The 14,697-nt window shown below is 38.8% G+C and overlaps 1 protein-coding gene across 1 annotated transcript; it reads right to left on the bottom strand.

Annotated features, from left to right (window-relative positions):
* Positions 1 to 298: 298 nt before the first annotated feature.
* On the bottom strand, positions 299 to 5,674 carry LOC145407759 (uncharacterized). The gene is made up of 2 exons (XM_080278630.1): positions 5,559 to 5,674; positions 299 to 1,363 (listed from the first exon to the last, which is right to left on the bottom strand). Exons 1-2 carry the CDS (start codon positions 5,632 to 5,634, stop codon positions 1,128 to 1,130), a joined length of 312 nt encoding a protein of 103 aa, XP_080134756.1. The 5' UTR covers positions 5,635 to 5,674; the 3' UTR covers positions 299 to 1,127.
* Positions 5,675 to 14,697: the final 9,023 nt, after the last annotated feature.

The following is a 14,697-nucleotide window of genomic DNA, read 5'->3' as shown; positions in this document are numbered from 1 at the left end:
AATACTACACCAGTCAATAATACCCACACCACACCACCACACAGGATAATACCACACCAGTCAATAATAGCCACACCACACCACCACACAGGATAATACCACACCAGACAATAATAGCCACACCACCAAACAGGGTAATACCAGACAAGTTAAAAATACCCACAGCCACACCACACACGATAATACCATCCCAATCAGTACCAATCCCACCACACCACAACACAGGATAAAACTACACCAGTCAGTAATACCCGCACCACACCACACCACACAGGATAATGAGACATGGAATTTACCTCTCTGAACAATTTATTTGGAGAGAGAGAGAGAGAGAGAGAGAGAGAGAGAGAGAGAGAGAGAGAGATGTATCTACAGATGGAAATGAAATGAATTCCCCGAGTTAGGCATCAAAGGCTATATAGCCCCGCTAGGTTACAGGAGGGAGCTACTCCTCCCGGCAACGGTAGACTCTGGGCAAGGCCCGAACTTGCGACCCCCCGGCCAAGAGCTCGATGCTCTACCACTGAGCTACCGCGCCCCCCAGAGAGAGAGAGAGAGAGAGAGAGAGAAGCATTATTATTATATTTTTTATCTTTTCATGTAATCCATGTCACATCCAAGTGATTTTATTAAGCACAGGAGGGAATTTTGGAACGAGGGGGAGGGGGAGGTGTAACCCTCATTAACCCCTTCAAATTGCTAGTCACGAAGAAGTGCTATGGGAGGGATGTGGAGTCGTGGCATTGTCTTATTCTGCCACTGAGCTACGTGAAATAAGCTGCAATAGGACGAAAATCCGGACCAAGCTAAGGTGAAATGACCATATTTGTCATTGTTTTTGTTGTTGATAGTTTCTTCTTACTGTTTTTGTTCTTTGTTTTTTACTTTTTTTCATTTTGTAGCTGTTGTGGTGGTATTGTTGTTCTTGTTCTTTGTTCTTGTATGTCATTCTTGTTGTTATTATTGTTTTTGTTTGTTTTTTACTTTGTTGTTTTTGTAACTGTTTTGGTGGTACTGTTGTTCTTGTTCTTTGTTCTTGTTTACTTGTCATTCTTGTTGTTCTGTTATTGTTGTTTTTGTTGGTGTTCTTGTCGTTCTTGTTGAGGATAATGGAGCCGAGTTCTTGCTTACGACTGCCATACTGCGCGACGACCACTGGGGGCTTCACGACGACCTTTACCACTACTCACACTGCCGATGCTGGGGTCACCTCGAGTCGTGCTGGTCGTCTCCGTTGTCCTTTTGGTCGTGGGGGGCTCCTCGGTCGGCCAGTTCCAGCACCTTATATGGTCGCAGGCACACTTGCAGTTTGAAAGTGTGAAGCAGCAGCGCCAGTGCTCACACGGGGGGCTGTTATTACATGCTGTGGGTTAGCAAGTAAAAGTAATAGTAGTAGTGATGATAATAGTAGTAGTGATGATAATAGCAGTGATAACAGTAGTTGTGATAATGATAGTGATGATAATATTAGTAGTGATAATAATAATAGTAGTAGTGGTGATAATAGTAGTGATGATAATAGCAGTGATGATAACAGTAGTTGTGATAATGATAGTAGTAGTGATGATAATATTAGTGATAATAATAATAGTAGAGTGATGATAATTATAGTAGTGAAGATAATAGTAGTAGTGATGATAATAGCAGTGATGATAACAGTAGTTGTGATAATGATAGTGATGATAATAGTAGTGATAATAATAATAGTAGTAGTGATAATAATAGTAGCAGTGATGATAATAGTAGTAGTAATGATAATAGTAGTAGTAATGATAATAGCAGTGACGATAACAGTATTTGTGATAATGATAGTATTAGTGATGATAATATTAATAGTGATAATAATAGCAGTTGTGATAATAATAGTAGTAGTGATGATAATAATAGCAGTAATGATAATAGCAGGCACACTTGCAGTCTGGACGCGTGTAGCAGCAGGGCCAGTACTCACACGGGAGATGGTTCTGACCTGTTTTGAGTTAGGAAGTAAAAATAATAGTAGTAGTGATGATAATAGTAGTAGTGATGTTAGTAGTAGTGATCATAATAGCAGTGATGACAACAGTAGTAGTCGTGATAATAGTAGTAGTCATGATAATGGTAGTAGTGATGATAATAGCAGTGATGATAACAGTAGTAGTGATAATAGTAGTAGTGATGATAATAGTACTAGCGATGATAACAGCAGTGGTGATAATAGTAGTAGTGATGATAGTAGTAGTGATAACAACAGTGATGATAATAGTAGTGATGAAAATAGTAGTAGTGATGATAATAGTGATCATAATAGTAGTAGTGATGATATAGCAGTGATGATAATAGTAGTAGTGATGATAATAGCAGTAGCGATGATAACAGCAGTGATGATAACAGTAGTAGTCGTCATAATAGCAGTAATAATGATAGTAGTACCGATAGTGATGATAATAGTGATGATAATAGAAGTAGTGATGATAACAGTGGTGATAATGATAGTAGTGATGATAATAGTAAGAGATAATAATAATAATAGTAGTGATAATAGTAGTAGTGATGATAGTAGTAGTAGTGATAATAATAATAGCAGTAGTGATAATGATAACAGGAGTAGTGATAATGATAAGTGATAATAATAGTAGTAGTAATAATAATAATAGTAATAGTAATGATAATAATAACAGTGGTGATAATAATAATAGTAGTGATAATGACTAATAGTAATAATGATTATATTACTGATGATAATAATTGTAGTAGTCATAATAATAGTATGGTAGTACTGTAATAATAATGACAGTAGTAGTAGTGATAATAATGGTAGTGGTGATAATAATACTAATAGTAGTGATGATAACAGCAGTAGTGATAATGATCATAGTAGCAGTGATGGTAGTGGTGATTGTAACAATGATATTAATGATGATAACAGTAATAATAATAATAGCAGTGAGTGATAATAATGATAATAGTAGTTGTTCGAGCGAGCGAACCCCGACACATGTACCCGAGCGAAAGATTTATCGCATCAGCAAGAAATGGGGGCAGGGGTCGGGAGGAAAACTCTGTAGTACAGTGGCGAACTTTTTTGTATATCTCAGCCAATTTTGAAGATACAAGAAAGATAGACACCAATTTGGAAATGGCATAAAAATCCCGAGTTATTTTCATTTTATAGAAAACCCGTAATTTCCAATAGTTTTTCCGTAAAGCGAGGAAACGATTTTTTATAAGGCAGATCAGCGTAACAGGCGGCTGCGCAAGAAGTAATGGTCTAAAGTTCCTTGAGTAGAGCAGCAGTTTTCCGACGATTGCTGAGAGCAACTAAGTTTTGCCTTTTCAAAACAAATACTGTCTTCTGCTTGGCCGTAGACCAAAAATTATTACATGAAGAGTATTGTTTTTAGGAAGAGTGAGGTAATATTTTTGGTGTAATCTATTAAGTTCTTTTTAGCATTACGGTATCAGGTCAGGAGATCAGAGGATGATGATGAGCCACATGAGACAATATTCTGCACTGCTTGACTTGCTCGCTTGCTCGCTCGAACAAGTTCCACACTTTCCGTGTGGACGTCTCCCACATGTTTCAATTTCGGGAACTGGGCCAAGGCCCAGGCTGTAGGCCCCAAAAATGAAAAAAAAATGAAAATAAATCGCCATAATTCCTTTCAAATTCATAATGTCGACATGAAACCAAAACCTAGAGGTGCATCTTTCAAATCTGCATCCTATAACATGCTTCATTACATCAGGGAGGACCACCTCAGTAACCAGTAGGATCAGTGTCAGGTGGGTTAGGCCTAAAATTTCATATGGCCTTAAAATCGTCAAACTTCACCCGATTTCCTCCAAATTTTATGAGATTTTTTACTAGAAATCTTGTTTTGTTTATACGACAGCACTGACTGCCGGGGACGGATTAACTGTGCCTTGTCACCGCTTTTTGTTCTTTAAGAAGTTAAGATGATCCAGCAAGTAGTTTCAAAGATACAGCTATTTACAGATTAGTTTTCTTGTACGGATATAGCTCGTAAAATATTTACAGTGTTGCAATTTCATATATAAGGTCATAAACTAGGGCTTATACTCTATCATTCTGTAAGATATGAAGAGAATCCAGCAAGAAGTTTCCAAAATATAACACTAGAAAGCGCTTCGAGAGCGCATACCTCAGCCAATACCATTGCCATTAAAAAGAATTCTGATCCGTATTAGTGGGTATAGGATCCGGACCCACCCCCATTCTTAATCAATTCGTTTTTGGTCCATGGCCCATCTTTCCTTAAAATTTCATTGAAATTCATTGCGAACTTGTGGAGATATTGTGCGGGATACTCCGGATCCTGATCCGCCTCAAAATTTAATCATTCTTCCTTGGCTCATGGCCCACCTTTCCACAGAATTTAATCAAAATCCGCTCTTAACTTGAGTAATTATGCTAGCAGACAGACAGACAAACCAACCAACCAACGCGAGGTAAAACATAACCTCCTTGGCGGAGGTAACAAAACAGATTTTTCCTTATATGGTCATAGCTCGTGAAGTACAGACAATATGACAATTTTACCTATACGGGCATCAACTACGACACATACTCTATCTTTCTGTGTGATAGGAAGCCAATCCACCTGGTAGTTTACGAGATACAGGCCCGGACGGAAAGACGGACGGACAGGGGCGATTCCTATATCCCCGCCATACGGAACAATGGTGGGGATAATAAGTGATAGTGATAAGAATAATAATAAAGATAATAGTACTAGTAGTAATGATAATAATAATAATAATAATAATAATAATAATGATAATAATAAAGTGAAAAAATACCAAGAAACAATCAAATGTAAGAAAAATGACACGGAGAAAATAAAATGTGTGTGTGTGTGTGTGTGTGTGTGTGTGTGTGTGTGTGTGTGTGTGTGTGTGTGTAAAATAATTCATGAAAACAAGCAACATTATACATAACGTATATTATGGTTAGTAGCATAGAAGGCTTCGTAACAGCTCTTCTTTAGCCATGCATTATTATTAGTATTATTAGTATTATTACCGCCAAGGTTGTGTTTTCACCCCTGTCAGTTTGTTTGCTTGTTTGTTGGTTTGTGAGCAAGATTACACAAAAACTACTGGATGGATTTCCACCAAACTTGAACCAGAATAGACTTCATTTAATTTTGGTGTGGATCCGGATAAACGTGCGGATCCAGGATTTTTTTTCTTTACTTTTACATTCCGAAGAGCCTTGGAGGAGGTATGCACTCTGCTGAGTGCCTCGCTAGTTATTGTATTTTTGTATAAAACATCTCTACACTATTGAGCATTATTTATATTGTTTAATACTGAAACGGACTGCACTAATGCAAAAACATATCAATGTGCAACGATCAGAATAAACAACTGAGGAAAATGTGCAACGAAATCTCAGTTTAAAATTCCATATCGATATACGGTACTTTTACGACACGAGACGATATCGATCTGCGGACAGGATAAATCGCTAGTGAAGAAGTACAACGGAATTTCAAAACGCACTGCATCAATTAAAAAAATAAATAAATAAATAAAAAAACTTCGTAACTTACCATAATTACCCGAACTCAAAGCAGGAAGAACAGCCAGTAAAATGAAGAGCAGAGCGAAAGGAGCCATGGTGTTCATCCTCCTTGGTGTCAGGGTCTACACTGAATTCCACCCGGCCGCCCGCAACGCTTGTGGCGGCTGGCCCAGCAACCACAAGTGTTGTAATGGGACGGAACTAGTGATGTCATAATAGCTAGCCAATCAGGACACAGATGGAACTGACATACACTGCTATATAGAGAATTATTATTATATATTCGGTGTTAAAAAAAAAGTATCAGGAATAAAACAAAAATTCCTCTTCTTTATTTTTACGAAGTGTTTAGTCTACTAATAAACCTTAACAAGTCCACAGGAAAAAAGTCTTTTTCAAAATGTGTTGCTACAGAGCTCAATGGGGGTGAAGACACCTCTCTTTATACACACCGAAAAATTACTCCCTTATATTGAAAATTGTGTATATTATGAAGATGCAACAGTTTGTGCCCCACTTGGACCCTATTAACGTATGAGAAGAGAAGTGTGTGTGTGTGTGTTTGTTGCCATGTGAGAGAGAGGGAGGGATGGGAGGAAAAACACCAGTAAACATCATTCCTCCATGTTCTTCTCCCGTTACATCCCCGTCCCCTATGCAGGCTCTGTCTCCAAGTTTAAGTGGAAAGAATAGATAGATGATGATAGTGGACATCACTCTTTGTTTTAATCATCATCATCATCATCATCGTCGTCGTCGTCGTCGTCACAACCTTTAAAGGCCCTCTCCCACTTCGGCGTAAATAGGCACGATGAAGCCACGATGAAAATCGTGGCTGAAGTCGGTGATGTGTCGACGATTCTGACAAAGAATCGTGGTGTCGGCGTAATACCTGCGACACCAGTACGACAAAGCGCCGAAACCTCGGCGGAGTATACGATATAACTGGCGACTAGTAGCCGACATATCGCTGATATGTCGGCGTAATGCACAAGCATTATTCTAAATTCAAATTTTAACGTTTTTTTTTATGGCAACTCAATGGCGATAAAGGTACAACGGCGGCGTGCTGTCGACGATGTATCGTCGATATGTTGGCGAATGCATCGCACGCACCTCGCAGACAAAACGCCGAGGCCATCGCAGGTGCCTCGCCGTCATCGGCGTATTTAAGGCGATTAATCGACGGTTCATCCGCGAAATGTCGGCGATATATCACCGACATTCATAAGATGAAATATTACTGTCGCACAACCCGGTACATATCGTACGGTTTACGGAGGCTATGTCGTATTAACCTCACCGATGCATCGCCGATACATTGCCGACTCTTCGCCGTATGACCGTATGACATCTCAACGTTTTTTTTCTCCGCTGATGCCTCGCCGATGTCGGCAATCATACGCGGTTTATACGCAGGGTAATCGCCGATGTCGCCGAGGCGTCGCCTTGTTGTTTACGACTGATCTGCGAAATTTTACAAAATCGTGGAGGGCCACGACGTTTTCATGCAGCATGAAAACGTCGTGGTCCCCCACGACAAATTTCCACCTCGTGCGACGTATCGGCGCCATGCCACGAATGGACAAGATTTTGATGACGAATACCCACGATTAGGGATTTTTGACACATCGTGACTTTATCTTCCACACTTTCGCCGAAGTGGGAGAGGGCCTTAACATCATCATCATAACCAGTATCCTTATCATCACCACCATCCTCCTCCTCCTCCTCCTCATCATCATCATCATCACAACCACATCTTCCACAGGGACGAATTCTGTACTGGACCCGCCAGCCAGCCTGACCCAACAGACGGCACCCCCATCTCCCCTCCCCCCAGCCACCGGAACTAGACCTGCCCCGACCATCAGACGGTTCAAGACCACTGTATTGACACTCCTAGGCTCCAGAGGGAACGAAATGGTGGCAGCTGGATCAAAAATGGCGTCAGCGGGAACACAAGACCTACAGCTATTCCGAACGTGAAACTACTACTACTGTTACTAGTACTACTACTACTACTACTACTACTATTACTACAACTACCACCATCACCACCACTACTACTACTACTACTACTACTACTACTACTACTACTACTACCACCACCACCACCACCACAACAACAACAACAACAACAACAACTACTACTACTACTACAACTACAACTACCACTACTAATACTACTGCTACTACTACTACTACTACTACCAATACTACTACTACTACTACTACTACAACTACTACTACTACTAATACCAACAACAACAACAACAACTACTACTACTACTACAACTACAACTACTACTACTACTACTACTACTACCACCACCACCACTACTACTACTACTACTACTACTACTACTATAACTCCCATTTTACAGTAGGAATTGAATGAAGAAAGTCGTAACACTGCAAAATAGACGATAATGAAGTGTGTCAATTGTGAGGAGAGTAAGTGTTGGTGGAATTCAGAGACAAGCACTTAACTCCACACACACCTTGTTTGTTACGATAGATAGATGGATATGTAGGTGGATGGATAGATAGATAGATGGATGAGTAGATGGATAGATACTTGTAGATATGTAGGTGGATGGATGGACGGATGGATAGATACAAAAGAATGGATAGATAAATATAGATAGATAGATGGATAGATAGATAAATATAAAAATGGAGTGATGGATACATTAATCTTGAATTTTTTTTTTTTTGCTAGGAAGGAATGGTTTGCTGGCCTTTGGTTCCTTCTTCCCTGCATTAAAAAAAAAAAAAGATATTTAGAAGTAGAGGTTGACTGAAAAACAAAAACAAAATTGAGTATATTCGTAGATAGATAGATGGACAGATAGATATAAATATGATTGGATGAACAAATAGATAGATAGGCAAATATAATCTGACAGATTTAGGTATAGACAGATAGATAATTTGATAGATAAAGGTATACTGAATGAAATAGATATATACATAGGTATCAAGATAGATACATCGATATACAGATAGACAGATGAATAGATAGACAGACAGAAAGATATAAAGACAGATAGATAAACAGACCGGTAGATAAACAGATAGATAAACAGACAGACATAAATAAACACAGAGAGATAAACACTCACATAGATAAACATAAACATGAAATCCATTTAATGTCTTTACTAATAATACAAATAATAATATATCACACACCAAAATAAAATACTATGAGCAGCAAATTGTTATAAATGTTTCAGAAAAGGGTATTTATGGATTGCAAATTAATTAAACTTTTTTCCAATTTCAGTTTGTTTGATTACCATTTTGGCCAGGTGGTTCCAGGTAACACAGGTGGCTCCTGAAGACCTCTTCCTAGGTGATTTATTTTGCATATTTCACTATTATTTTTTCTTCTCTCTCTCTCTCTCTCTCTCTCTCTCTCTCTCTCTCTCTCTATCGTTTTTATAACTATGGTTTCCATTAGGAATATATAAAAAGAGGATATGGATGTAATATCAGGAATAATTCGCCACTGGGGAGGTGTTGCGAGTTTTGAAGGCCATTGGATAGTAGTGTGTGGGTTTGGGATGTGTGGGGTACGTGTGTGTGTGTGTGTGTGTGTGTGTGTGTGTGTGTTTGATTTCCGGGTGACAATGAGTTAAAAAATAACAATAAATGAATGAAGAGTTTTGGACAAACATGGAAGAGCGCATGGAAAATTTGAAAGGAAGGAGAGTGTTTCTGATTCGATACATCAATGGAAAAGTAGGGAACGTGAAGGTGGATGGAGTAGTTGGTGAGTGGGGTGCGCCTTCAGATGTGGACGAGAATGGCAGTGCTCTAATGGACATTTGTGCCAGGAGGGGGTTGTTTAATAGCCAATTCCCTCTTCAGGCACAAAATGATCCACAGGTATACGTGGCGAGTGATGAGAAGGGTCGGTGGTGAACTGAATCAATGGAAGGCAAAGAATGATTATGTGTGTGTGGATGAGAGAATGAGATGTCATGCAATGGATGCAAGTGCATATTGATGTTTGTTGTGTGGACTTTCTGACCACCACTTGGTGGTGGTGAAAGTCAAAGTTGAAATGAAGTGGAGGAATAGAAGAAGGGAAGGACAGGAAAAAGTTGTTTTTACAAGAAGGGTAGAAAGGTTACCAGGGGATGGAAAAAGGGCAGAATATAAGAAAGAAGTGGAGAAGCGATTGGGTAAATATGATCTGGAGCAGATGGGAGACTTAGAAGGTGTGTGCAAGATATTCACTCACAGAGTAAATATGTCCAGCATGTGAGGTGGTGTTGGGGTGATGAGAAGACGAAGGGGATGCAAGGAACAGCACTGTGGAATGAAGAGGTGAGACTGGCTGTAACACAAAAAAAAGAAAGCATGTAGTGAGTGAATGAGAAACAGGGATGTGGAAGAAGTTGAAAGACAGAAGAGAGACATATAAAGAGAGGAAGAAAGAGTTGAAAAGATTAGTAAGAGAGAGTAATAAGAGAGTGGATGAGGAATTTGGAACGAATCTGAGTGTAAAGTCGAAGAAGTGTATGAAAATGTTCTGGAAAAAAAGTAAAGAGAGTTAGACACGATGTTAAATAAGTTTGCCAGGGAGTGAAAGATGAAAATGTTAGATTACTGGTGGAGAAAGAAGAAAAGGAGAGCAGATGAAGAGAACACATTAAGGAATTGTTGAATATATAATATGGAAGTAATGCGAATATAAGTGGCTGGGAATGGCTGGGAGAAAAAGGGATGTGAAAAGAAAGGAAGAAATCAGTAGAATGGAAGTTGTGGAGGCAACAAAGAAGCCAAGAAGGGGGAAAGCCACAGGAATTGGTGGAGTGTGTTGTGAAATGCTGAAGCATGGGAGAGAGGTAGTAGTAGAATGGATGTGGAAAATGTGGAGATTGGCCTAGGAGAAAGGTAAAGTCCTGGAAGATTGGAAGTCAGGTATAATTATCCACATGTACAAGGGAAAAGGGGAAAAAGAAGTGTGTGGCTATCATAGGGGCATTTGTCTTCTTAGTGTAATAGGAAAAGTATATGGTAGGATACTTATTGACAGAGTTAGGGAAATAACAAAGAGATAAGTTTTTTATGGAGGGAAGAGGTTGTCTAGATCAGATATTCATTCTTAGGTCTTTAGTGGCAAAGCTTCTAGCGAAGAAAAAGAAGTTATATGCGGCTTCCATGATTTGGTAAAAACATATGACAGGGTGGATAGACAAGGATTGTGGAAAATATTAAGAACATATGGAGTAAATGGGAAGTTGTTGAATGCCGTGAAGAGTATTTATGATTGTGCTAAGGCTGCAATGGATGTGGACAGTGAACTGAGTGAATTTTTCTGTTTGAAGGTCGGATTGAAACAGGGATGTGTCATGTCTCCATGGTTGTTCAATCTGTATATGGATAGAGTTATAAAAGAGATACAAGGTGGGGCAGCGGATGTTGTAGCAGCCGTAATGAGAGGGGCCAATGCGTGGAAACTCCGTATATTGTTGTTTCCAGGTGATACTGTGTTGTTAAAGGAAGACGAAAGGGAGCTGCAAGAGTTGCTGAATGAGTTTCGGAGAGTGTATGAGAAATGGAATCTCGAGGCGAATATGCAGGGAAGAGTAAATTTATGGTCTTCGAGAGAAATGGAGTCCGTGAATGTATAGTGAAGTTGGATGAGGAGTAAATAGAAAATGTGAGCACATTTACGGACTTGGGCAGTGTGATGAGTAAAGATGGAAGTTTAGAGGATGAAGTGCTTGAAAGAGTACAGCAAGGAAGAAAGATTCCTGGTTCTTTGAAAACCGTGATAAGAAACAGAGAAGTGAGTATGGAAGAGAAAAAGTCACTGCATGACAGTAATGTGATACCATCCCTTACGTATGGAAGTGAATCTTGGACCTTGTTGCAGGGACACAAATCAAGAGTGAGTGCAGTGGAAATGAGTTATTTGAAAAGACCATGTGGAGTCACATGGAGAGACAGACTGACGAAAGAGGAAGTGAAGAAGCGTTGTGGTGTGGATGTGAATGTGATAGGAAACATAAGGAGAAACACACTGAGGTGGTTTGGTCATATGAAGAGGATGAAGAGCAAGAGACTGACGAGGAGAGTGTATGTGAATAACGTGGAGGGGGGGAGAGGGAGGGGGAGGCCGAGGATGAGATGAAGCGATGGAGTGAAGAGGTAAATGATACAGGGGTGTGTGAGCTAGGAGTATGGCAGTGAAATGGAGTTGGAGAGGGTGACATGCAGGCAATTTGTTTGTGGCCACACCGTACAGGATTAAGGCGTCTGGCAATAGAGATAAATAATTATATTATTATTATTATTATTATTATTATTATTATTACTATTACTATTATTATTATTATTATTATTATTTTTATCATTATTATTATTATTATTAAACTAGGCAATAAATTTCTTTTTTCTTTTCTGTTACAGACGTGGGAACCACTATTTCCCTCTAAATATGTGATGCTGCTTTCAGATCTGATTGCCAAATTTCCGTATGACATCCAGAGCTTGTGTAACCGAATACCCCTTTTTTTCTCTTTTCCCTCCCCGGCGTGTAATATGTAAGCAGACTATCTACCTTTTCTGTGCCACATTTTATGTTAGCCATGCTTTAATAATGCTAATAGGGGTATCCTTCCTCTCTTATTCTGGTTTAGGAGGGACAGTGAATTTTCACTGCCGGAGTTACCACCCCATACGCCCAACCTTCCACCCAAAGTGCGTGAATCTTTGTTGTGGTCTCTTCCTTTGTCTTTTGTGGGATGAAGTGCTGTCTCGTTGCAGGAACCAACAGTAATCACCCATCGTATCTGGGTTGAAGTTCCCTTGATATCTGCATTCCATAACAAAGATCTCATGGTGGAAACGCTCGCCATGCTCGTCACTTACAGCACCAAGGTTCACAGGGAAGAAGTCAAGATGTGAGTGTAAAAAATGCATTTTAAAAAACGTCCTGTATCCCATTCATTCATAAGCTTTCAGTATGTTATCTACCAGTTCACGGTAGTTTTCAGCTCTGTGGTTTCCAAGAAAATCTTTAACAACTTGAACAAAAGATGTCCATGCAGTTAGTTCCATCTCATATAGTTTAAGGGGGAACAATGGGTCGCAGATGACATTACGGATCTGTGGCTCAGTGAAAACTCCAGCATCTAACTTTGCATCAGAATTCCATTGAATTTGCTCTTTAAGTATTGAAAACCATTCCACTGACGATCCATACCTTTCACAAATTTTCCATGAGCCCAAATTTAATGTGAAGTGATGGAAGATGTATTTTCAGAGGATCAACTAATGCTGGATGTTGTACATTATGTTCACCAACAACATGTTCAGTTGTAGTTGGCCAGTCATGCTTTTTGTAGTGGTTCCTATCATCTCTGCTATTCCAGAAACACAGAAAGCACTTATGCTTTGTGTAATCCAACTGTGGACCAAGGAGCAAGGATATAACTTTAAGGTCACCACAAATATTCCATTGCTCCTTGTATTTGATGAGCCTTAGCAGTAGTTCCATGGATTCATAAGTCTCTTTAAGACCTGTGTTATGGGGTAAAGGTATTGAAGGTTTCCCATTGCCATTGTGCAGTAAGATAGCTTTAAGACTCACTTTACTGGAGTCAATGAAAAGTTTCCACTCTTTGGGAACATAGTCACACCCAATCTCTTGCATTAGACCACTGTTATCACAGCAGAAATAAACACTTCTCTCCTTTAAGTAAAATATTGAAAAATTTAAGTGACACCTAAGAAAATACAAAACTTTGGTACTTGGCCGTAGAAGATTCCATTCTTGAAGTTTGGAACCAAGCAACTCTGCTTTTTCTAAATTCCAAATCGCGCACCAAGTCATTTAACTCTGTTTGACTTACCAAATGTGGGAAACTATCTCCATCTGGAACGTATAGGTTATCTGTCTGCATATTACTAGCTGAAGCGTCAGAAGAACCGTTGTCTGTGACCACTGGTGGTAAAAGTTGCGGTGGGTTTTCTTCGTCATGTCGTACTAGTTTGAAGGCTGATTGACAATTTGGATACTTGGTCTTTGATTTATTTTTCTTTGAAAATCCTGCTATATTTGTAAGACTAAAACAACAATCATTATGGTGATTTGTGGGCTCACGCCAAATCATGGGCACTGCAAATGGCATAGCCATTCTGTTACCATTCAGCCAAGCGGTAAACATTGCATTGCACTGTGCACGGCAAATATGTGGCGCCCAGTCCCTCTCTTGGTCTCCTACCTTACAACCAAAATGGTACTTGTAGGCAAGTTTCATCCTTGATGCTGTCGCTATGTTTCTTCTCTGTTGTATAGGTGTATATTGTCCACAGACATAGCAGAAGTTGTCTGGGTGATTTACACAAGCACGTCAATTTGATGCCATTCTGAAATACCACAGAAGTTCTTTGTATAAGTTGAAATGCACAGAAATGAATCAGCATATGTTTAGAGACAAAACCTATACATATGATACTAATGCACTGAGAGGAGCGCTCATTGTTACAAGGCCCGTAAGTGGCCAGGTAGCCAAGGGTAGTATATCATTACACAAAATATGGACGTGATAGAAAAATTCGATATATAATGCGTCTGTTATTATAGTTAAGTAATATACCACTCGTATCATTTATTATTATTATTATTATTATTATTATTATTATTATTATTATTATTATTGTTATTATTATTGTTATTATTATTATTATTATTATTATTATTATTATTATTATAGTTGCTCTAAATACATATTGTGTAGTATACAATTCATATCAGATCCTATTTTAGTTACTATGCCCTTTTCGTTATTATTATTATTATTATTATTATTATTATTATTATTATTATTATTTTAATTACTATTATTGTTGTCGTTGTTGTTGCTGTTGTTGTTGTTGTCCTTTAATATATATACACACTGTATACTGCACCATACTAATTATATTACATACCGTTATTCTTTATCATAGTGTTTATAGTACTAAGAAAAATAACTACAGTAACTGATACTCTGACTCACCTCGTCCATAACACCACCTCATGAGTGATTAATTTTGCTTATTACACCTTACTGTCCTCGTCTGTCTTACATAAAGCCTTCCCAAAATCGCCATACTTTGCATAAGTAACATACAAAAGGGTATTAATCAGCTGTATCCAA

This window comes from Coenobita brevimanus, chromosome 74 (assembly GCF_032717465.1).
Source record: "Coenobita brevimanus isolate Jiangsu-jjx chromosome 74, ASM3271746v2, whole genome shotgun sequence".
Classification (NCBI taxonomy): Eukaryota; Metazoa; Arthropoda; class Malacostraca; order Decapoda; family Coenobitidae; genus Coenobita; species Coenobita brevimanus.
The sequence above is the reverse complement of the archived record's forward strand: the minus strand, read 5'-3'. Positions and strand labels throughout refer to the sequence as shown.